General features: G+C 43.4%; 1 protein-coding gene across 1 annotated transcript in view; it reads left to right on the top strand.

The window, feature by feature from the left end:
• KCNH5 (potassium voltage-gated channel subfamily H member 5) overlaps positions 1-20,682 on the top strand; it is a 161,842-nt gene extending 141,160 nt beyond the window's left edge. The window contains exon 11 of the mRNA XM_074909325.1: positions 19,735-20,682. Coding sequence (XP_074765426.1) covers positions 19,735-20,682 — 948 coding nt within the window. The remainder of the gene's footprint in view (positions 1-19,734) is intronic.
• Positions 20,683-24,568: the final 3,886 nt, after the last annotated feature.

Raw genomic sequence — 24,568 nt, 5'->3', positions numbered from 1 at the left:
GAGCATCTCTTCTTCAGGCAGGCAATTCAAACTTAGTGATTTATTTCTGTGTGGAAAGATCATTAAACAGGAAATTTCAGGGATGGGCAGCATCCATAGGAAAACAAAAATCTGAACTGGCTATGTTAGAGTGAAGATACAGATTGGCAATGATTTGCTATTGTACTTTCTGTGAATTAGTACCATTTTCTTGTTTAGAAAAGTGACATCATTAGGAGACTCTCCTTAGTTGACTCAGAAAGCCTTCTGCAGGCTGTCTGCTAATTCAGGGTAGGGTTGTTTGCACAAGACTTGAATGATGATAAAAAAAAAAAAAATCAAAGGTTTACTACTTTTAATCTTGTAAATATTAAAAAATAAACATTTTATGTTCACCTCATCGATTAAAATTGACACTTTTAATCTCTTCCAACTACTAGGGAAGGGGAGGGAATGTGCATGGTGCAATGGGAAGCAACATCGCCGTTTCATTTTTAATTGCCAGTTAAGAAGGTTTTTATCATCAGCCCCCACTATGTTTTGATGAGATGAACGTGAGCACCGGCAGCTCAGTCAGCAGCAGACCCAAGTGGATCACTGTCCCTGTCCCTGAGCTTCCCTCGTTAGCTGTTGCTTTGACAGGCTTAGCTCTGATGCAGGCTCTCTTTTGGGCAGGTGTCCTAACAAAACTGATCTCCCCATAGCTTTGTGTGACTTCTCTGGTATCTAATGAACCATGGGAATATTACAGATGCATTTGTGTTACCGCTGAGAGTAGCCAATTTATTTTGTGATGCTCTCAGTGTGCCTGGGAGCTGCTGCTGCTGCAGGTGGTTCCCTGCTTGTGGGCCGAGGCCAGCAGCATCCTGGCAGGTAGGATTTGCAAAGAAATTGAGTAAAGAGTTCTGCTGTGTTATCTAACATCCCTCAAACAATGAGCCCAGAGCAATGGATTTCTTCTTGAATGGGCTGATGAGCCTAATTACTGTGTAGATCTACAACTTTTCCAACATGATAACCTCAAAAAAGAAGAAGGAAAAATGTTACAAAAGTGAGATGATTAATTCCAAGTGCTTTGGTTGCTTCCATCGTTGTTTTCTGGAGCTGAATGCCAGACGTTTTAGTAATAGAGTACAGCATGACTTGCAGGTATAAAAATGAACTACACCAGACTTCTCACTCCCCAAACCTTACTTCTGCAAGACTGGGAATGCCAGTTGCAATGCACCCAAAACCATGGCTGGGGAAAGAAAACTTCTGCCTGTTCACTGTGATCGTATAGATGGATTCCCATAGCCTTCACAAGGAGCAGACAGAACTTCAGCATTCACCAAGTGGGAGTTTTCTGGCTCTGCCCAAAATGGGATACATTTTGACATTTTGACCAATCTAGAAATGATCCGTAACAATTTCACATGTTTTTCATTGGAGAGAGCACTGATTTTATTCTTGCCTCACCCTCTCTGAACAGGTTCTTTCCTTGGCTTGCACAGAAAGGTTCCTCACCTATAGGTGCATACTATAAGCCTGTAAAATGCTAAATAAAAGTCCCTGTAGAAGGTCTCTCTTTTCTGTGCAAGTGTAAATCCATCCATCTCTTGTTTTGCAGCACACACTTCAGATATGCAATAATATCCAAAGGTGCTGGTTCAGCATGTGATAATCATTGCAGCCACTCAAATCCCACATTTACCTTACTTTGAATGCTATTTTTGGGCTGCCTTCTACAGCACAGAAACAGTGCAAGTAGGAACGTATTAACTTGTACATAAAGTGCAAGAGAAACTTTGTGGGGAAGTTTGCATGAAACCCACTAGTTTTAGTTAAAAATAAAACCCAGCCTGTCACTTCCAACTTAATGATGGCTGATTGACTGTGCCTTTTTTAATTGTCAGCCAGTTGCTGTGATTAGCAAGCTGCCTCAGTTTAGGTCCCATGCAAAGAAAGTCTGGAGGAGCAATTTTGAGAGTAGCTGATTTACATAGATGTCAGAGGTGAGCATAGCTGTCAGGAGGGACAGGGGGATTATGGGGAGCACCTGAAACAAGCTGAGTCCCCTATTATTGCACTTTTGAGCAACTTGCTAAAAGGCAAAAATCTTCAATGTGTTTAGGAAGGAATATATGTTATTAATCTATGTTTTTTCCTCGTATTTTTACTTCTCAGTTTTCACAGCCCTCAGTCTTAATTTGTTTCCCTTCCTAAAGATAATAAAAACATAACATAGTTTTCAGATGTAAGTTACTGTTAAAGGAGCATAGTGTAAGCAGTTATAGAAGTCTGATTCTCTTAACTCCATTAATTAAACTGTCAGTGATCTTTTGAACTTTCAGACCTCCCTTTGGACTTTCAGGTGCATTTTAGATTATTTTATTAGTAGCCCACAAAGCTGTCTCAGCTGCCGGAAAGATTTTGTATAGTGCTTCCTATCTAAATATTTCCATCAGTGACTGTACCTCCAGAGCAGGGGGACTCACCTCTCCATGCTCTGTGAGTACATATCCCTTTTGGAAGCAGTCCACGGTCCTCTGTTGTTTTATTACAGACAGCGCTCCTGTTACCACAGGAACAGGCTTTGTTTTTTTCTGAGAGTCTAAAACACTTTGCACTCCCTTAAAAATGTGAAAATGGGGACCTAAGCAACCAGCAGATGACAACAGCAAGAACAGCCATTTCTAAGCAGGGTATTTCTACCAGTCAGATGAAATGTAACATTTTTGTTAAGATTAGCTTTGCTTTTCCATTTGTGCCCACTGCTTGCCCCTTGGTGCACAGAGATCCAGTTTTCCTTCTCTTGTCCCTGACCTTATCAGAGCATCCTGGCATCTCAGCACAATTTCTGTGTCTAGCCTCACTATTTTCACTGATTTTGCCTTCTTGACTGCCTGCCATTGTAATGAATTTCCATCTTCATCATGTGTCTAAGGCAAATCCATTTTTAAATGAAACAGTTGTTGGTAGTTCAGAGCAGCTCAATTATGAATGACCCCCATCCTTCTCCCAGGCTGTATTAGCCCTCCTGCCAAAGAAGGCTATGGTAGAAATGCAAATGGATGAACTGAATCATGCATGTTTTTCGTGTGTTATTAATTATCCCTGTTTTGATTTATTAAAGGACTTAGCCAGTAACCTCAAGATGTTCTACAAAAGTACATGAATAATAATTTACAAGCTCGATGCAGCCATGCATTAATATACCAAACAGATGTCTGACTGAGCCGCATGAACCATCAGCTGTAACTTAAAGCATTTGTCACAAAGTTTGAACCAAGGCACTCTTTGCCCTCTGGTCCAACACTAACATGTCCCATGGAGAACTTCCTCCCAGACCAGTTGTGCTCAAACTCAGTCCAACATGTCAGATAGTTGCTGACAGGGTAGATAAGGGCTCTGCTGGGAGAGACATTGATCTTGGAAATTCCCCAACAGCCTTCTATAACCTTGCTAGCCTTCTTGTGGGCAGATGCTCTTGCTTCATGGATCAGCCCTGCCCCATGAGTGGAATGTCTGGCACAGTTGTACATCTGTAGGGATCCTCTAGCATCTAAGGTGGGTTCCAGACCCCACCGAGAAGATCCAACCTCCTAGAAGTGCCTGGACGAGGCCTTCATGGGAGAAGGTGACTGAAGAACTGCTATCTCGTGTCGGAGGTTGGGGTTAGCTGTATTTTTCAGACACCAGAGAAAAAATCAAACCAGAGAAAAAACAGAGAGGATGCTTTTAGTCAAAGTCTCAGAGGTCAAAAGGACTGCTGGGAAGCAAACACAGCATCTGAGATGAAAGGCAAAAGAGCCAGAGGTAGAGATCTGTATTTTTTCTGTCTGGTGTCTCTCTGCATCCTTGCAGTAGCGTTTATCCTGTACCAGCTGGTGTTCTGTTAATTGTGTGTACACAGAGAGTGGTAGAAAGGACACATTGTATAAATGGGGTGCAGCCCAGTCACAAATGGGGAAATACAGAATCATCAATGTTATTGATTGCAAAGACCTGTTATTTGTTCTTACTAGCCCCAGACAGGAAGAGGGGACAAATCAACTGGACTGACTCCAGTTTTATAAGGAGGAGGTCATTTCTGATCACTTTTAAAGCTAGATTTGCCAAAGTATACAATACTGAGGATTACAAACTAATTTGTTTGGGGTCTGGAGCAATGAGATAAGCTAAGGCTGCAAAAACAGCAGGCTCAGCCCCTAAGGAGCATCCTGTGTCAGTGCCTAAATACGTGGAATAGGAACATAAAACACTGCTGATGAGCTTTACAGAGATCTACATCTAGAAAAGAGGTGATGACTGTGATACAGGTATTAGGGAAGATGACCAAGAATAATATGAAAAAAACTGAAGGACCTTTTCCTCGAGAATAGGCTAAATGCTGAGACACAATAGAATTGTACCCACAACTAGGGTATAGCCAGATCACTAAAATCCTCCCCAGCAGAGCCTTAGCTTATTGCCGTGAAAACCCAGGGATTGATTTAATGCAGTCAGCATGTAAATGGGAAGGAAATGGCTCCTCACCACACCATCTGTTTATCCCATCCCCATACCCCCACTAGTTAACTCTTTTGTGCTGTCTCTTCCTCTTGCTGATACCCTTCAGAAATAAATACAAAGCTATGCAGAGTCACCCCTTGCTGAGTTCCTCAGTCACATCTTCTGAGGTTAGAAAAAACATCTAATGGTCCCTTTGGGGACAGGCAGAGCACTTTGTCCTCCCTGGGTGTTTGTCACATAGGCAACCCACTGGTTTTGCCCGCAAGAGGCTCTGATACAACTATCATTAGCAACTTCATTTCTGCACAAGTAACCTTCAGGGAACAACGTGCTTCTCTTTGTGGTTAAGTTTCACATGGCTGATGCAGTATTTCCATGCTGTTGTAGAAAGCTCACTAGTTGGTGGGTAACTATCCTCCAGGGTCTGCTGGCTGTGATTAATTTTCCTTGACTTCCTGGCCCAGAAAGGAAGAGCTTTTCACTGGTGCAGATTCAGATACGAGGAGTCATTAGCAACATCATTGAAATGGGGTCTTTGCTCTCTAAAAATTTTTCATTTGATTATGCCATAAATAGAAGGCCCTGCTCTACTGACAATTACAGATACTTCTGAAAAACTGTAATTCCTTCAATCTCTTGAGCTAAAGCACCCTCAATGGCAGCTCCATGCCAACTACTCTTGGCTAAAGGGAGGTGCTTGGGTGAAAGTAGCACATCCTCCTCATAATCTGTTTTTTCTTGACTGGATACTCTTCAGTGTTTCCATGCTTATGTCTTGGGTCTTTTTTTCTCCTCAGGGAATTCTCCCCCACTGAGGCAGTGGCTGTGATCATATTAAAGGCAATTACAGTATGTTTCGACAGCCAGAACTCCTTACTTACACACTGCCAACTGAGAGATCTCACCTGGAAAAATTTTAGCTCTTGTTGGGTTAGATGTTTCACTTGAAGAATGCTAGGGATACTTGTTAAGGTTGTTTCACAGAGCTTTCTATAGTTAAATGAAGTAGATGTTAAAAGTTTAAATAACCTTTCTGTCTTTTTTCCTGTTAAACTGGGATTTCCCAATGGCTTAACTCAGTTATTTCATGTCTGTTATGCAGTGGGCTGTCCCTATCTTTCAGTCAGTGAATGATGTGCCAGAGGTGTTCATTTTTTCCGAGTCTTGATTTCAATTTAAAAGAATTGCCAGGTCACACTGCCAGTGGATTTCATTCTAGCATCTCTGAGCTGAGAAGCAGAGATGTTTGTTGCTGAATTGCCCCAGCTCATTCTCTCTTGCAGTATCCCTGAGACTTCATTTGCAGGGCATCTCATAGGAAAGGTAGGCATGAGGATATATCCAGCGGTCATTTGAGCTTGGGTTTCATCCAAAAGATCTGTAGAGAGGGAGTGAGCACTGGCAGCACTTACCAGAATTTGGTCCAGGCATGTTCAGTCTTCTCTGATACGGCAATAGGCTGTACTTATGGGTCAAGAAGGAAGAGAAGTAACTCCAAGGTAATTTTGGCATGGCTGGCTGATCGAAAGCAGAACCATGGTGCAGTGTGAGCTTTGGGCTTGAAATCGGCAGAGCCACATTAGAGCAGTTCTGAAATGAGCCTAGTTGATCCTGGCTTTCTGTGGGGTTAACACTACTACGCTACAACAGGAGTCCCTGTGCCCTTCTCTGTGGTGTGGCATAGACATGACCTTACTTTCAGCCCCATGAGCGCTTAAAAGATAAGGTCCTTGACTGGAATCTAGAAGCAAATAGGAAACAATCGAATGACTCCCCAGCCACCAGCCTAAATCTGCTTCACACAGGCATGCTACCATGGTTTTGAATTAGCTTGATTCTGGAGTCAGTGGGTCTCACCACCAAACTAGTCTCCACTATTAGGCCTGATTCAGGTGAGGAATATTTGACAGTGACAGAGCAGCATGTTTTGCATCTCTGTTTTGTGGTATGGAAAGATATAACAAGGTTTGATGCCTTGGCTCTTTGAGGTGGAGAGGCTGCCCATTGTCCCTTTCATTTGGGTCTGTTGTTCATATGTTCTGCCCTTTAAAATTATTTCTTCATTTCTGACTCATAACTTCCAAACAAAACGGATGGTGTTCTACATTGCATGGCACTGAAAATGCATTGTTTTAATTGAAGCTCATGTTATAAAAGCTTTTCAATAAATTAACAAAACCTTGAAAATGATGAAGTGAACAGAGTAGCTGGTAGCACATTCCATAAAAAAACAAAGGTTCTGAAAGCCAAGTAGGATGTCCTCAATGTCAGAAGCGAGGCTGATACAAGGGGTGTTATTTTTTGTTAGACTATGGATATAGCTGGAAAAGAAATCAACAAGTTTTCAGTTGCAAAACACTTTTTCAGGTCTGAAGACTTCAGATTAAATTTCAGGCACTTTATAGTCTGGTACAGTAATATTTAAGGAAAAAGAAAACCCATAATGATTCCAAATAATTTAAATTTCCACTTAAAGAGGAGAGAATAGTTCATTTTGGGAACAATTTGCAATTCTTTTGCTGATGTATTTACTTTTTAAATGGAGAGTCTCTTTTAGGCATTTATTCAGACTGTTTGGTCTTCAGGCACAAACCCATAAGAGGCAAAAACAAAAAAAGAGGGAACAAAACACAGATTCTGCAAATCCTCTGGGCCCATATTCTGTGTGCCTTCTTGCTAGAGAAATGCAGGAATACTGAGTCCGTCACAAGTAGAGCTGGCCAGAAGCCAGGTGTGAAGATTTTTACACTTTTCATTGGAATAAAAGCAAGACCTTATGAAAATTTTCACTACATAAAAGGTTCTGTCCATGTCTCCACCCCTCTTCCAATACAAACCTGGACAGCAGTAAAGTTGTCCTGGACTGGATTTCATTTCAGCAATTAACTGTAATTACAGTTGAGCGCTTCCAACTTATTTCAAATACAGAACTATATTTCCCAGACTGGACAGTAGTGAAAAGAAAATGCATTATTATATTAATAATTTCATTTTACTTTAATATATATCTTTATGCGTTTAATCTTTCTGCAGTATGGCTTTTCCTACTATGGGGGCTCTGAGCTGGAAACCTTGGTTCCATTCACCCTTGCTCATCCACTAAGAAGCTCAGTGACCCTGGGCAAGTGATATATGACCTCTCTGTGCCCTGGTTTTGGTATCTGGCAAAGGAGGGAGCAACATGAATCCTACTTTTTCCAATACAGGGAAAGAGAGATTAGCATTGCATATTATTAATGACTGATTTTCTGTTCCAAGTTAAATCAGGCTGAAGAGCGGCTTGAAAAGTCTTTTGGCACTTTTCACCATCCCAGAGAGCACCGTTTCTCCAGTGTGCCCCAAGCTCAAGCCACCCCGCTGTCACCTGGAGGCTTTGTACTGTCTTTGCCTGTTTATGCTCAGAAGCATATTGCTCCTAGGATGTACTGCATTGGGCAAAGTGAAGGCTGCTTTCTTTGAGGGGTTTCTTTTTTTAATCATCTGTAATAAAATGCACAGACCGTAACTCATCTGTGCCACAGCAAAGCCTGAATCAATTGACACTGCTACTTACTGACGTTTTATGAGGCCAGTGCCAATAGCAGATATTGATCCAATGGCTGATAGAAGTTTGCAAGGACCAGGCCTGGTTGATCTAGTTGGAAACTGTCCTGCTGAAGGGACACTGTCTCCAAGTGAACACACCACCCCACAGCTGGGCTAGGAGACAATGGGAAGCTCCCTTCAGCTCTTGAGCCCTAGGGTACCTAGTGGTGATGTGGTGGCAGGATTGGTGGCAGGAACATGGTCTTAGTACACCACTTGGTGGTATGTGTCACCAGCTATTTACATCAATGTGGAGTTCTAAGTCTTGGAATGGTTTTGTTGTGGTGGGTGGAGGCCATCTTTGCTGGGATTCTCCTCTATATCCAGGGAAAAATCATGGGTCTGTTGAGCTTGGGGTTTTAGCCTTCTGCAGAGTTTCTCTTTCCTAGGGGCTGGAAATCCACCACGGTCTCTATATGTACCTCAGCTTCCCTCCTTGCAGGAACTCTGTGTTATACAGAGAAGAAACATCTGCAAGATGGAAAGAAAGAAAGTCCAGCAAGAGTGTTAGAAATCTGCTCTTCTCTCTGCCTTAGTGCCAGGCAAAGAAGTAGGAGAAATACCTCCCCTGTCCTTAGCTCCCTCTAGTAACTGCTTTAGTGAGGAAAAGAAGGGGAAAGGGAAGGAGAGATGAGTATGTGATACTCTCTATCAAGAGTACATCTGCCAGAAGGAGAGATTGGTAGAAGGAGGCAGAGAGCAGGAGGAACCCTTTAGCTTGCTCACCCCCGAGATGACCAACCCCGGCTAGACTTGTTTACATGGGAGAGTTGATATGGAGTAAAGAAGAGCGTGAGTTTAAATCCCGAAGTGGATAAACCTGACCAGTGAGAGGGAACAAGGGTTCCTATGAGACAGTACTCAGTAATAGTTACACTCCAACAGTTAACCCAAAATTGCTCTCTGCTCAATTTCCCCATGTTTAACCATCTCTGTGTTGTATACACAAAACAAATTAGGCCCTTTGTCAACAAAGTATTTCAGCTCCCCAGTCCAATTTAGTCTTTGCATTGAGTTCAGTGTATGATTTAGGGTCCTGAAAAGGATTTAGGAAGCTAAAGCTGGGTTTCATTGCCCCCAGTTGTGACAGAAGTCCAGTAGGAGGGATTGTGTTTCTTTGGAGCATGGTCACAGTTCAATCTCTTCTGAGTCCACACAGATCAATACTCCTCTCTGCAATGGACTGACCCTAAACTAAGCCAATCAGCAATAGACACTGGTTAAAAAACCCACTATAAATTCATAAATGAAATAGCTTTTTTGAGTTTAAATTGGTTTAAATAATTTTGTATGTGGAATAGCTTTTTTGTTTTTAAATTGTTTTAAATAATTTTGTATGTGGAAGGTGCATTTTGCTGTCTTTGATAGTTTTGGAGAAATAGGTCTGAATCTGTTCTGTACCACGCTAAAGCATCTGCTGTTTGGTTAAAGCAAAGGAAACAGAGAATAGTGAGGACAAAGCAGCAAAAGTGACCAGTTTCAATTCCAGAGTCTTGTTTAAAAACCACAGCAAAGCTCCCTATTTCCAAAGGTTCACAGTGTCCTCCTTCAGCATCCCTTTCCAAGCAGAAACACAAAGCCCAGCAGGCATCAGATGTAACAGCTAAGCCTGCAGCAGCAGCAATCCAGGCATTGTTTTCCCCTGGGTTTCAGAGAGGAGGAGGCCTCTGTAAATGCTGCATGTGTGGGCAGGAGGTGCTGAGGTCTGGGTGACTGGAAGAACAGAATAGCTCCCAATTCAGGATACTAAACTGCTCTCAAAAAATGCTTGTGGTTGATGTAAATGTGTGCAATTGTGTAAACAGAGTAAGTTATGCTTTGGCATTTCTTTTCAAGGTCTGACTCCTTAGCTCAGCACATGCTTAGTTAAACATGTAATCACACCATTTGAAGAATCAATGCCCATCACTGAAGCTGAGCAATTTGACTGATCCTTCCTTGCAAGGTAGTTTCAATGCTACCCTTGATCAAGGTTTGACTGATGTATCAGGGCATCGGGAAAGGACTTCATGTAGCGTTGTACATCTGTGGTGCACTGCCCTAGATGTCTCAGTGCAGCGGTGCCTTGGGCTCTTAATTTTGAGCTGAAATTCTGAGAATGCCTATGTGTATTTTTATGGCTGTTTTTCTAATGAACTGTCTGAGTTTTGGCAAGAGGCCAAAACAGTGACCTCTCTCTGCTATCAGACATGGATCCTAGTCTCTTGGTTGTAAATAGTTAGCAATGACAGAGGGATTTCCAATGAAATGGAGAAATGAGGGCAGTGTTATTATCCTCTCCTACGCTGGGAGAGATGGAGACATGAAGAGACAGTGTGATTTGCACAGGACCTCCCACTTGGCCAAAGGTCAGGCCAGCAGAATAATCCATTCTCCTGAATCCCAGCCTGGTACTCTGTGTGTTGGGCTATGATGCTCTCGGGATGTGACAAATGTGAGTTGGATCTCTGCCTGCTTCTCTTCTCTTTCTTCTTTAATCCAGACATGTTTTAAAGTAAAACAGGATGACTTCAGATCCATACCAAGTATGAAGTAGATGGGGCGAACTCTCAGCCACTCTCTTCTTAATATGCATGATTGTTCACAAATGCAGATCAGCCTAATTGACTGCCAGCATGCACAGATGTCTCTCTGCAAGAGTAGTCAGGTGTCATGTGAATTGATTGCAAACACAAAATGGAACCAGATTAAAATTTGACCTAGAGTAACCAATTTCTAAAAGACAGAGCAAGCAGTAACGGGGTGATGGAAGTTCTGGGCTCTGGAAAATTAGTTATTGGCTGTTGGTAGGTTCTTCTGAAGGGTCTCTCCCTCCCTACGTGCCCTGCTTTTTCTTTAGATGAGCAACTTGGGGGATGCAGGTCTTTATTCAGTGACGCTGAAAGGATTAACCCCTTTTTTGCACATAAAATGCTATTAAATTTCCCTTAAAAGGACTTTTTCAGTATCATGGAAATCATTGTCCTTTCCTTGAAGTGCCATCATTTAGTCACTTGGATTGGAAATCTTCACATCTCTTACAAGTCAATTCTATAATCGCTTAGGAGGAAACTACATGAATACAGTTTCTCCAAAGCAAAATTAAAATGTGCTTGGTAGCAAGCTTTTGCTTTTGCATGCTACCGTGTCTGTGAAGTCAGGATCAATGGAAATTTGCAGAAAGGCTATTATTTACTGTTTCTTTCAAGCAGCCAGCAGACTAACCTACAAAAATCTTCTTTTCCTCCAAAATCCAGCATGAAAGACTCCTGTGAAACATTCCTATCCCGGAGATTAACTAATTGCTCAGCAGTCAGTCATTTTCACTGCACAGCCAAGGACAGTGATTCTTTTCCCACACACAGATGGAGCAATGGTTTAACACAAAACAGTTCCTGGGACAGGAGGATTAAGGAGAATTTACTGGAGAGCAATTAAAACAGTTGTTAGAGCAATTTGTTTTTGAGGTTGAATTTCACATCAAAGTAAAGATATCTGAGGAGTGTATAGAGCAGAAGAACAATAAAGCCATCATTTCAGGCCATCTATTCTGCATCCTCAGAGTGCAAATTAATAAAGTGAGCTAGAAGGACAGTGTGATTTACAGGGGTAAATTAGGTGAAGCAGCCTAAATGCAGTTTGCATTTGGAAAGAGGCAGCCTGGCTTCAGTCTCTGTTGGCTCTTGCTTTTTGTGGCTTCAGCTCCCTTCCATTTCTGCCAGGTTTCTTGTCACTGCCATGTTCTGTAGAGGGTTTCTGGCCATGCTTCGTGGTTACAGAGACTCCTGCCAGTCCCGGACACTGCGATCAGAGGCTGCCCTCATGCATGAGCCATACCGAAAGGCTGTTAATGGAAGCTGGGTCAGAGCCAGTTCTCCTTGTTGGCCCTATGCTGGTGTTTGCTGGTCTTGCTGGCCTGGTCTTCCCATCCTAGCTGTCTGCTCCTGCCTCCTTACCATGCCCTGACCTAGGAGGAGGCGTTACTCCGAAATCTCACTTGGGGTTAAAGAGCTGGAATTGCATCTTGTGGGCAGTGCTGCCATCACCCTCTGTGTTTTGAAAGGGCAATAAACCTGCAATGAAACAGGTTTTCAAGGCAAGGAACCAGTCCAGACACAGTGAGTCATCATAGAATCATAGAAATATAGAATGGTGTGAGTTGGAGGGGACCTTAAAGATCATCTACTTCCAACCCCCCAGCCATGGGCAGGGACACCTTCCACCAGCCCAGGCTGCTCAAAGCCCCGTCCAACCTGGCCTTGAACACTGCCAGGGAGGGGGCAGCCACAGCTTCTCTGGGCAACCTGTGCCAGGGCCTCATCACCCTCACAGGGAGGAATTTCTTCCTTATAGCTAATCTAAAACTACCCTCTTTCATTTTAAAGCCTATCACTACATGTCCTTGTAAAAATTCCCTCTCCAGCATTCTTGTTGGCCTCCTTTAGGTACTGGAAGGCTGCTAGTCTCCAGCAGAAGCCTTCTCTTCTCCAGGCTGAACAACCCCAACTCTCTCAGCCTGTCCTCATAAGGGAGGTGCACCAGCACCCTGATCATCCCTGTGGCCTCCTCTGGACCTGCTCAAGCAGGTCTGTGTCCTTATGTTGAGGGCTCCAGAGCTGAACACAGGGCTCCAGGTGGGGTCTCATGAGAGTGGAAGAGTCAGCACACAGTGCAGATGGTGGGAGAGATCTGAGCAGGATCTGTCCTGCAACATCTGAGTGGGATGGGATTTGCAGTGTAAAAGGATGGTTGTAAGGGAGCAGCCACGGCCATCCCAAGTGGGCTGCATTTCCTAGGAGCTGTGAGGATACTAGCTCAGTTCCCCAACAACCACTGGAGGGTTTTCCCAGGGAGCAGAGTAAGAACAGGTGGACTTTTCCTTCCCTATTAGTGGCTTGTCTCATTGCTCCATGCAACAAAAAGTTTGTTTTTTCCCAAGCTCTCACTTAGACCTGCCAGTGTGGCATTGTTGTCTGTGCAGTTGTCGCTCATCCTCTCTATGCAGTTTTTAAAATAATAGTGTTTATCTAGAAGGATTGGCTGGTCTCTGAGGGTGGGTGGGGAATACATCCAGCTGGGAACCGGCAATACCCCAGCATGCTGTGGGTAATAAAAATCGCATCAGATGAAGGGTATAATACACACACATACAAACACAGAAAAGCTTTACAAGAGGTCTTCTTCTGCACCAAACCCTGACATTTGCACTGCTAGAGGCAGGGGTTTCGATACTTCTTACCCACCATCATGTGGAGGATGCCTGCATCCAAGCAACATGCAGAAAGCTCCCTATATAGACACAGGAGACAAACAGGCATTCAGAGTACATCTTGTCTGACCTGTTTTAACATCTAGCTGCAGGTGAAATGACTCACACCCTCCAAGTGCCTTTTTCTCTCCCTTGACTGTGCAAGGGTCCTGAGGGATGAATTCAGATGCAGACACAAGCTTCATAGGTGAGAACCCTGTTCTGACTGTCCTGCACTCTGGAACTCAGGTGTATTTTGTAGTTTGTTCTTAGAAGCAGGAAAATAACACACTCATCTGAGCACTGAAGGAGCTGGGGTATCCTGTCTCTAAATCCTGAATCTGACACAAATTTGCCTCTCTAATTAGCATGAGAAAAAAATGACAATTACTTTTCTACAGTGCACACTGAGATGTGAAAATTAATAGTATTTTTTTCAAACATTTTTACAAAAGTTTATTTTGTGCAGTCTAGGCATGAATTAAGCTCTTATTATTTTCAGTTGTATTTGTTAGGGGTTTTTTAGCACTGTTTCTGAAGAGAATGAGGTATATGTGATTGAAGTATTTGCTTGATACTGGTTATATCATCAAAAACTTTAAAATCCAGTTGCCAGCTTCAGCTAAGCTTGTGTGAGGGACTTGCCTTGAATCCTTTCTGCCAAGGAGGCAATGGAAGACAGTGCTTCTATTTCCAAAATAGGACCTATATAAAAAAGTGCCAAGATCAACACACCTTGAGAGGACACTGACCCTTCTTATGGGAATTAGATATTCCCGTAGGATGTGGACCAGGTCAAATCCCTATGGTGGGATCTGAGAGCTGTTGAAGGAGCTGCTCTGTAGGTCTCAGCTAGCTGCAAGTGAGCCAGGAGTCACCAGCTCTTCAGTGTGGTCCAAGGGAGGGTGCATTTCCTTAACACACTGTCTCCATTGCTGCAGCCAGCTTGGAAAGTTCCCACTCACTCCGTCCACTCACCCCACTCGCTCCATCTGCAGTGTTTTTCAGTACAACTGTGGGTCTATGCTGTCAGGTGGGTCAGTGGCATGGTCCAGGTTAAAAAAAAAAACAACCTATTTCTTCAAATTTATTAAGCTGGATCCTTTCACTGATAGAATTTTCAGTGCTGCTGGGGAAAGGAACAGTGAGTCTTCAGGGCCACAATATTGAATTAAGGTGCCTTCTAGAATGTACCTGTATTAAATAGGAACAAAAATACAGGGATCTGGACAAATACATCAGATTGTGAATAACCAGATGTGGGGGAGATGGGGCTACTACAAGACAATACAGACAAAATAGTTACCTCTGGAACAAATTTTTGAGAGGTGGCCACCACCCACACCAGCCTAGCCTGTGCATTGAGTGTGACCTGTTGGTTACTGATTGCAGCCCCAATCCAGCCTCATGGCAGAGCTTTTCCTTCTGCTCTGCATGGCTGTATGTAGCTGTGGGGACCGAAATGTTGTTTGCTTTCTGGTCCAGTTTTTGATGCTGCAGAAACACCCAGTGAGCTGAGTTAAGCCAGTTGTCCCAGGACAGGGTCTCCCCTTGCTGCAGGACTGCAGCATCCCTTGCCCATTAGCCACATCTGTAGGGTGTCGCAGCTTGGGCACTCAGAGTTTATTAGTCACTGTGAAAATCTTTATGTTGATGGCCTTGTGTGGCTTTCCCTCTCTCTCACTCAGTGCATACCCGCTGTATTCGTCACCATGACAACTGTGTGCCCTTTTGCTATACCATTATATGCTTCTGTGAATTTCCATGGTGAGGGGCAGGTGTGTATTGAATGCCACTAACAACAGCACGGGATGTTCTAGGAACAGGACAGCATGATCTCTGGTCAAATATTTGCTGTTTTTATGAACTTACTGTAATTCTTCAAGACTTTTATCAGTTCTTTAATCCGTTACGTACCTTCCTTGGAATCACTTATTAAGGGGTCTTTGTGAATGGAGCGAGGTCATGGAGGGATGCTTTTCACAGTACTGGTACAAAAAAAAGGACAGCAGACAAGGGATGCATTTCAAAGCATCTGGAAAGGCCACAGTTTTACTGATTAATTCAGCAGTAGATGGAACGCTTGTGTGTGTCTCTGCCTTGAGCTGTCTCCCTGACCTCTCATTGTTGCTGCTGTCCTCATCTGCGCTTGGCTTTGGGTACAGTTATACAAGTTGGCACCTCACAGGAGCTGCTCCAGCAGTAATGTACCCATTGCCAGTACCTTTGGTAAGGTTCCTCTTTGGAAGCAGTAATGGGTTGAGTTTGCAGTCATGGCAAGTTACCTTTTGTTATGAAGGGGAGGGAAATAGGTTGGGGTTAAGGTCAAATGGAGCATGTCAGACTGCGGTTGTCTCCTCTGTGCCTGTCTCAGATAACCCAAATGCTTCAGTTCCCAGGGCTGGCCATCAGTTAACTTTTACTTAACCTTTGCCAACTCAGTAATTAATGCCACCTCCATTCCCCCTCCTTCCCAAAATAAATACATTAAAAGCAAGAAAAACAGGAATCTGGTCTCATGAAACATGATTTGTGTAGCACAGGGCAGTCTTTCACAATCCCATCCATAAAGTAAATTAAGTCCTACACTGAATCTCCATCATATTAATGAATTTAGTACTTGCTATGAGAAAAATGTATGTCTCTTTACTCCTTGAGATGTGCTATACACACAGTTAATTCAGTTTCTTCTGATTAACTCCTTTGGGGTTTGTGTCTATTCCTGGGATATATGTTTGGACAGGCCTATGTGTAACCTCTCTGAAAAGGGTCAGGGACAACTGAAATAGCTCATCCAATTTAAGATTTCAAAATAAGCCTCTCCTAATTTGCCGAGGAATGTCAGATTGCATGAGGTGTTTTTCTGTTCTTATTTATAGAGAAAAATAGCCAGTAATAGTTATTAGACATTAATAGAATTAAGTCTCCATGTAAACACATTTAATCCTAATCTGTTTTAGGTTAAACCACTGTAGAAGTGGATTAAATCCAACCACATGAAAAAAATTCTTAATATGGAAAAATGTGGTAATGAAAAACAGCTATTACTGCTAGAATTCACATCTCATTTTCCCCCCCAGTTTGTTGTCTATATAAGAGGATCTTTCTTTTCTTTTACTGGTACATATTCTAATGATATTGAGTAGTCCTGACCAAGACTAGATCCCTGCTGCACTAAGCGTAGTACTCTCTTGGTTGAGGGGTGGACGTCCTGAAGAGGGGAGAGTCTCCACGGGGTGATGCAGAGATGAAATGGTTTCCTTATGGTGACAGTGGGTGACAAGGACCAAGACCCTGGTCTCCAAGTGAGGTGATCTCACAGTGTCATCTGGGATATGAAAGTCTGCATGGTCATGCATTTCAGAGTGAAAAAGGAAATAGCTAACACCTATGAACACATCCAGGATTCATGAGAAAGCAGAGGGGAGGTTGGGTGCAGGGCTGTGCATTTCCTCCTTTGGAAATACAGCTCCACTAAGATAGATCAGTCCTCAGTTCTTGACTATGACCTAACCCCTGGATTTCTGAGTCCCTGGGCATTTTCTGCACTAATTCAGAGTACAGCAGGCTAACTTCTTCAAAGCAGCTGACTATAATTGTTCCAAGGTGTAGCACTTTCTGTCCCAAGCAGGGAAAGAGGAAAGGATTTATTGAAGAGCTCTGCCAGGCTCCTGCAGGAGCATGTCTCCACTGTATGGGCGTAAACTGGGGAGAAAGCCTATGACTGTGAGTGTTTACTGGGTCCTTGATCTCACTTGGCCAGAGCAGATTTGCACTGCAAATCTGATGGTGTTTGTCACCTCGGCTGCCTATCCCGGCAGCAGGGACATGTTCAGCTTTCCCTAAAGCATTGGCCCTCTGTGCTGAGGCATGGCACTGCTTAGGCTCAGACCCCCATGCCACTGGGCTCAGCTCATTCGAGTGACATTTGGTCAAGTGTTTCTGGGAAAAAAAAAAATCCAATAGTGATTTCCTGGCTTTCAGAAGGGCCTGCTTCAGAAGTATGAGGTACAGGCAGTGTCAAATTAGTGAAGTCTTGGCTTTTCTTCTGCAGAAGGCAGCAGCTGCAGTCACGAGTAATTATATTCTGTGTAGGGAGATAACCTCTGGCTGGAGAAGTTTTGAACTGAGAGGAGAAAAGGGAGAAATGAAAGAACAAGAGTAGACAGGGGAAAAAAGGGGAGGCGATGGCAGTTTTCAGTGAAGTGCAAGTGTTTGGAGAGGAATCAAAAACCGGTGCTGTGGTCTTTGTTGTTGTCATTCTAGTCTTTATAAGCAGCTGGCAGGACAGAAGTTGTCAGAGTTACCTTGTATGTCTCCCAACTGCGTGTTCAGTTCTGCACTGGACATGGGAGCGCTGCGAGCCCCTGCCAGGCTGCAGGCAGCTGCCTGCCTTGCAGCACTCCTGCCTGCCTCTGGCCACCACCGCCAGGCACATGCTGGCTGGGGGAGAGGAGGGTGCTTAAGCTGTGAAACAGGGTCATGGCCAGAGAGCAGGGAAACATTGGGTAGAAGAAGACATCTTTGCCCTCTGCAGATATTTTCAGGGACCCAGTCACGCTGGTCTGGCAAAGCACAGGGCAGAGCAGTCAGCCAGCCAGGGAGCCCAGCAGAGGAACCAGCCATCGAGACATACATGGCTTGGGGACACATCCTTGGAACTGGCTGCTTTCAGCATTGCATCATCTGCCAGAGGTGCCATGCTGCCCTCCAGGGAAAGACAGACACAAACAAAGCAACACAACCCACCTCCCAAATCTTCATTTAGAGAGCAGGGCTTCAATTAAATGCAGTTACTTAATTTTGATCAAGGGCAACTTCTCCTGCATTTATTTGCTGTCCCCAATGGTTGTCTGAGAGAGTGAGAATTGCTCCATGAAGGTAGCTGCAAGTGAATGGGAGCTTCCAAATGAGTGTATGTGTCGATGCCTCTAAGTCAGAGGAGTCAGATGAAAGTATCTTCCATGTTTCTCTCATTTGTTTTGTTTTGTTTGTGTGTTGTTTTTTTTTTTTTAGTTTTTTGTTTGTTTTTTTTTTTAACTGGGCTTCTAATAAACATGTTAACTTTCCAAATTATTATAAGCAGCTGCATCTATCGGTAGCACGCAAGGATATATTTATTGTGTTTGAAAGCTCTCTAACAAAGCTTTGAAGTCCAGCTCATCCCAGATTCATACAGGGAAGGAGCTGTAGCCATCGTGGCAGTCCTCTGCTGACTTCTGAAGATGTGAGATTTGAAAGCAACTATTTCTTTGCAAATATGGACAAGCGTGAGAAGCCTTTTTATAAAAAGTAAATAGATACTGAAATATGGATACTCAGACAGATGCTTCAAAACCTACATCTGACTGTCACAGATTTGTTTTGTTTTGTATTGCAGGGGCTTTCTTTTCTTACCAACATTATCCCTACACAGTCCATATTTGCATTTAATCACGTGCTGCTTTTCACTTCAATATCATTATCCAGAGAACCAGAGTTTCTTTATCATGCCTCAGTCTCACATTTAAGAAAACTGGATGAACCTTAAAAAAAGAAAAAAAAAAAAAGATAAATTCATATGAATAACATGCATAAAATCAACAGGAAGGTTTTTACTTTGTGGATACTTCCACAGCTGAGGCTCTGATTCTTTTTTCTGTAGAGACCTGAGAGATGCTGCAGGGTGAAGTAACTGCAGCATTAAACGGCATGGCATCACGAAATGGTGCATATTGCTGGGGTTTATGATCACACACCCCTGTTATGGTGCTTCTTTATGGTGCTCCCAGTACCCCCCCACATATTCGACATGTGAACTCTCCAAGAAATGCTTGTCTTGCTGTGTGAAGCCACACAGCATGACACATGGGGAACCTAACTGCGCCCTCCAGCCACTCCTACAAAACTAGCAATAAGCAAAGCTACAAAGTATTGAGCACATTTGGATTTTCCAGTCTCTAGAAGGGTGTGTATGTTGCATTAAACTTTCAGCTGAGTAGTCTCTACTGAATTACTGTTTTCTTTGGATCTGTACTGAAGATAGTGATGGAGCAGGTATGAGTGTGCATAATGGGTAGGTAGATATCACGGTATTTGGGTTCTTGCTTGCTTGCTTTCTTCCCTTTCTTCAGTTTGTTTCTTTCTCTTGGTGCTGGGATAATTTTAGTTCTTCAAGGCTGTGTCTATCTTCTGTATCAAAAATAAAGGTGAAACCCAATTTTAATCTATACTTTTAAGAAAGTCTATGTATACGTACCCTATCTCTGCAGTGGTATATATCTGAGATTACTAAATCCTGATCAGCTCCATTTGAATTCATTGCAAGAAATTAAGATAGAAAGGAAGGAATAATGGCTACTCACTAGTCACTACTGTTTGCCCATCTCCCCTTTTTTTTTCACAAACTAACATTTGCTGTGTGCGACGTCCTTTGGGCACTGACTCTGGTGTGGATTTATTCCCCACAGATTATCTTCCGGAAGATCAGTGATGTCAAGAAGGAAGAAGAGGAGCGCCTGCGCCAGAAGAATGAGGTGACGCTGAGCATCCCTGTTGATCACCCTGTGCGGAAACTTTTCCAAAAATTCAAACAGCAAAAGGAGATGCGTAATCAAGGCTCAACCCACATCGACCCGGAGAGGAACCAGCTTCAGGTGGAAAGCCGGAGCGTGCAGAATGGGGCCTCCATCACAGGCACCAGTGTGGTCACCGTGTCTCAGATCACCCCCATCCAGACGTCCCTGGCATACATGAAAACCAGTGAGTCTGTGAAGCAGAACAACAGGGACGCAATGGAGCTCAAGCCAAATGGAAATGGAGACCAAAAATGTCTCAAAGTAAACAGTCCCATGAGGATGAAAAACGGGAACGGGAAAGGGTGGCTTCGACTGAAGAACACGATGGGGACCCATGAGGAGAAGAAGGAGGACTGGAACAATGTCACAAAGGCTGAGTCCATGGGGTTGCTGTCTGATGACCCCAAGTGCAATGACTCAGAGAACGGTGTAAATAAAAACCCACTGAGGAAAACAGACTCTTGTGACAGTGGAATAACAAAAAGTGACCTTCGCTTGGATAAAGCTGGTGAGACTCGTAGCCCCCTGGAGCACAGCCCCATTCAGGCTGATGCTAGGCATCCTTTCTACCCTATTCCTGAGCAGGCCTTACAAACCACGCTGCAGGAAGTCAAGCACGAACTCAAAGAAGACATCCAGCTGCTAAGCAGTAGGATGGCTGCCCTTGAGAAACAGGTGGCAGAAATTTTAAAAATATTGTCTGAAAAGAACGTACCCCAGATTTCTTCCCCCAAGTCTCATTTATCACCCCAGCGGCCCCCCCAGATACCCTGCCAAGATATTTTTAGTGTCTCAAGGCCTGCATCACCTGAATCAGAAAAAGATGAAATCCACTTTTAGCATATACCTATGTGTATATATGTATACAGTATATATACAGAGGTGTATATATACCTTTATACATATATATGTGTGTGTGTATACAGTAAATATATATACTTATATATTTTCACTTGCATCCAATATGACTTGAACACACCAAGGATTTTGATATGTAAATATTGCATGTCCAGCTGGATTCTGGCCTGCCAAAGAAAACAATTATTAACATAGATATTGCTTGTATAATATGCAGTTGACTGCATGCACACTTTACATTTATTTATAGTCTCTATTATGTAATAAAAGAATGACTTTTGTTTAACAAAGGCAATGTACTATTTAAAGAATCAGGGTCTAACCTGCCAATATTGCCATGACAGTTTTGATCTCAGGCTGGGTGAATTGAGCTTTTATTTCCTCACTGTCTTTTCTGCCGAGTTAAACAATAGATTAACATGACATGGAGGACATGTTCAGACTCCAATTAGTATTGTTTCCTGGTGTCATTCCATTACAATATACTGTATATTTGGTGATAAATTCCCCAACTCCTGCTAAAGGGAGGGCTCAGTGGCCAGGGAAGGGCACCATGTCCGGTGCTGGGGTGGATCACTGGAATTTATTCATGTGGGTATTGTGCATGCACAGCCTTTTATTTTAAGTATCCTCCTGCTCTTTTAACATCATATGTAAGAAATAATAATGGTGATTTATGTAACAAAATGAAACTAACAGAAACTCAGCTGCACTCCCTGAGCGTTTGGGGGTAACTTCTTTCTTGAAAGCCTCCTTTTACTCATCCTATTTTTACTGAACTGTTAGAGTAACATTATGTAGATTGTCTTTGCAGCACTCAGCGATGGTGTCCGGTTCTGTCAGTATCTTCATTAGGATGTCCCGTTTCTGCAGGGATGAGGTTGCCCTCCTGTTGTCCGCCTCATTGCCCCTGGAAGAAAGATTTTGCGTGAGGTCTGAGCAAGGGAAGCAACAATTGTAGTTCAGCTCCTCAGGAGCCATGTGAGCAGGTTTGAAAGCCTGCAGTTAAAAGACTGCAGTTAATCCCCCTCCACTGTCTTTTCTGAGGATGTTTATCAGCCTACAGCTGCCTTTGAGAAGGAGGGAAAATTATCCATCAGGATGAAATTCCCTTTAGTCCAAGGCACCTGGATGATAATTTTGGGGTGGGAGAGTGGTGGGTGTGTTGGGGAGATGAAGTCCTCCCTAGGGTGCTGCCCGCTGCTCTTGCCTTGGATTCATGGAAGGTGTCAGTGCAGGGGAGGGGGGACGCTACGCTTCAAAAGCAGGCTTGCAGTGCTCACACAGCTGGTTGTCATGCATACTAAGTCCCTTAGGTCTGTTTCAGATGTTCTGACCCTCCTCTTAGCTGGCTCCCATCAGCATCTCCCACTCTTGAACCGTGTTCAGACCCCATCTCCACTTCCTAGGCTGGAGCATCGCCCTCCATGCGGCACTGCTGGCTTTGCAGGGCTGCAGCAGGGCAGGCTTTTGTGCTGGATCCTGTTTGTTCTCCCGTTTGGAACTGAGGTTTTGGACCCTGCCTGGGTCTGCACCTGAGTGTGGTGAGGTTTTTTGCCTCTCTGTTTGCACTGGTTTTGAGTCCAGATACACATGATGCATAGCAGAAATGGCCATTGCAGCTTCAGAGCTGTTAACCAGTACAGCTTGAGGCCAGCCCAGCAGAGTGCAATGGCTCCGTCGGAGAAGGATTTCCCCTCCACACGTAAATGCCCTCTCACATCAAGATCCCATGTTTTCAAAAGTGCCTGGAGTAAAACATATATGTACCATAAGGCATCACTATGAATCAGGAAAATAAAAGACTTGTTTATAATTAGTGGGCATCCTCGCCAGACATCAATAACCAGATATATTAATTAACATTAGGTAACTAAATGAACTAAATTGCTTCCTGAAAAACTAAAAAAAAACCTTCAAAAAAACAACAAAACAAACCATCATTTTCAGTAGTGGCAATTAGGAACCTGCAGCTGAGGGTGAACGTATCTTCTACGGTGAAATCCAAACCCATAAACCCAAAAAAGTTCATAAGAAAGCCAAAGAAGTTATTGCTTCTGTTGTGTCAATTCATGGAGGCTTTTGGGGAGATGATGGGCTTTCTCATTTGCTGTTTCTTTCTGTCCTGTTGCTGCCCCTTCTACAGTTCCTTTCTTTAGGAAATTATAAATTAAGAAAAGGAAGAATAAAAAGCCACAACTCTGCCCAAAGCCTGGCGGTTAGGCTGCTTGCTCACTGTAGTTTTCCACAGCTGCAGTTGCCGCTGTCAAAACTTTCAGCTGTATTTTGCAGCTGCTGTAATGACACAAGTGCCAATCTCTAACTCTGCAACCATGCTTTTGGGCTGCAAGGACAAACTTGCAGAACATCAGGACCTTCAAGGTCCTACTCTAAAGCATACCTTGGGACTCTGAAAGAATCGGGGGGTTACAGGGTTAAGGAGTTACAGAGTTGCTGCAGGCTGCTGGAGTATGTACAGACCTTGTGGGTACAATTTAAGTGCCAAGCTTTGAAGATCTGAATGTTCTTGTCTGACTTGGATTGCTGGTTAAGACAGACACACAGCAACTGCCCAGATCTGCCCAGTGAATAGCTGAGTCACACAGGCTGTCTGGGGGGTCAGATTTTACTAAAATTCCTTGAATGCATGAATCTGCCATGATGTGATGCTGCAGAAGAGCCAGCAGGGTAATGGGGGTGGGTGACTTTGTTAGAAAGCTTTAGCCTTAATGGCATTCCTCTGCCTTTGTGAAGGACTTCTTTTCTTTCTCTGTAACTGATATTAATTCTAGATAGAACTGCATGGCATGCAAAGGGATCTCTCTTTAGGTTTATCTTGCAGGTCAGGTGTAACTTTGTGCCACTTCACAATGAGAGAACATGTAACAGGATTAATCTGACCTTGAAAATTACTTTAGCCCAGAATGTCTATTACACATTACATACATACAACAGGTGTAGTTGCTGAAAGCTATAAATAGTGTAAAATACCAAGTTCATGAAACAAATACAATGTTTCCAGGTCCACTTTTAGTGCTGATTTGACTTTGATATTTCGATATTGTTCATTGCAAGTTCATTGGGATCAGCTTGTACTTTGTAGGAGGCCGTAGGGCAATGGGTGTCTTGCAAACACGATAAAAGCAGATGGGCTATCCCGGGCCCTGTGTGCTGGGGGTGTAACCGGAGACCTGATTTGCGGGATTGACTCTGGTGGCTATTGCTCTGGAAATTTGGCTTGTCCAGTTCTGAAGCACTTTGCCTCCCAAATTTGATGATCAGAGCATTACAGGTTGTTTCATGGAGTTGTCACCAGGGCACTGGTTCAGCTTTCCCATCCCCTCATGGTTCTGCATGATGCAATACCGAGTGTGCTGCCAGTTGAGGCATTCCTTTTCTGTTAAAGAAGCGTGAGTCACAGCCTTGTAGTTCAGGCTTGACTGAAAGCAACCACCTATAGTCATTAAGTGCAATAAGGACACAAATGTGTCTCTTCCACCTAAGCCAGTGCTCAAGCAGCTCCATGCCGCGTGGAGGGAGTTCTTGGCTGCATGCTTTCCTTTCCTTTAAGAGCCGTATACCTGTACAGATGTTCCTGCCATGTGCTGGTAACAGCATTCTTAGCACTTACCTTGTGCTTTGTGTGTTCAAAGCATTTTACCTGCACACAAGTGGATTTTATCTTTCTGGACTTTGGAATAGAAATAAAATATGTACAGAAAAGTAAACACTTTCCAATGCAAATGAACTAGCGTACCTTTAATAGCTTTTTTGTGTATTGTTACATATACAGATAGAACAGAACTTCAGGATAATAACTGAAAAAAAAAAAAAGTTGTATTGAAGATTTAACTCTTCTGAATTTGTA

This window comes from Athene noctua, chromosome 6, assembly GCF_965140245.1.
Source record: "Athene noctua chromosome 6, bAthNoc1.hap1.1, whole genome shotgun sequence".
NCBI lineage: Eukaryota > Metazoa > Chordata > Aves > Strigiformes > Strigidae > Athene > Athene noctua.
The sequence above is the reverse complement of the archived record's forward strand: the minus strand, read 5'-3'. Positions and strand labels throughout refer to the sequence as shown.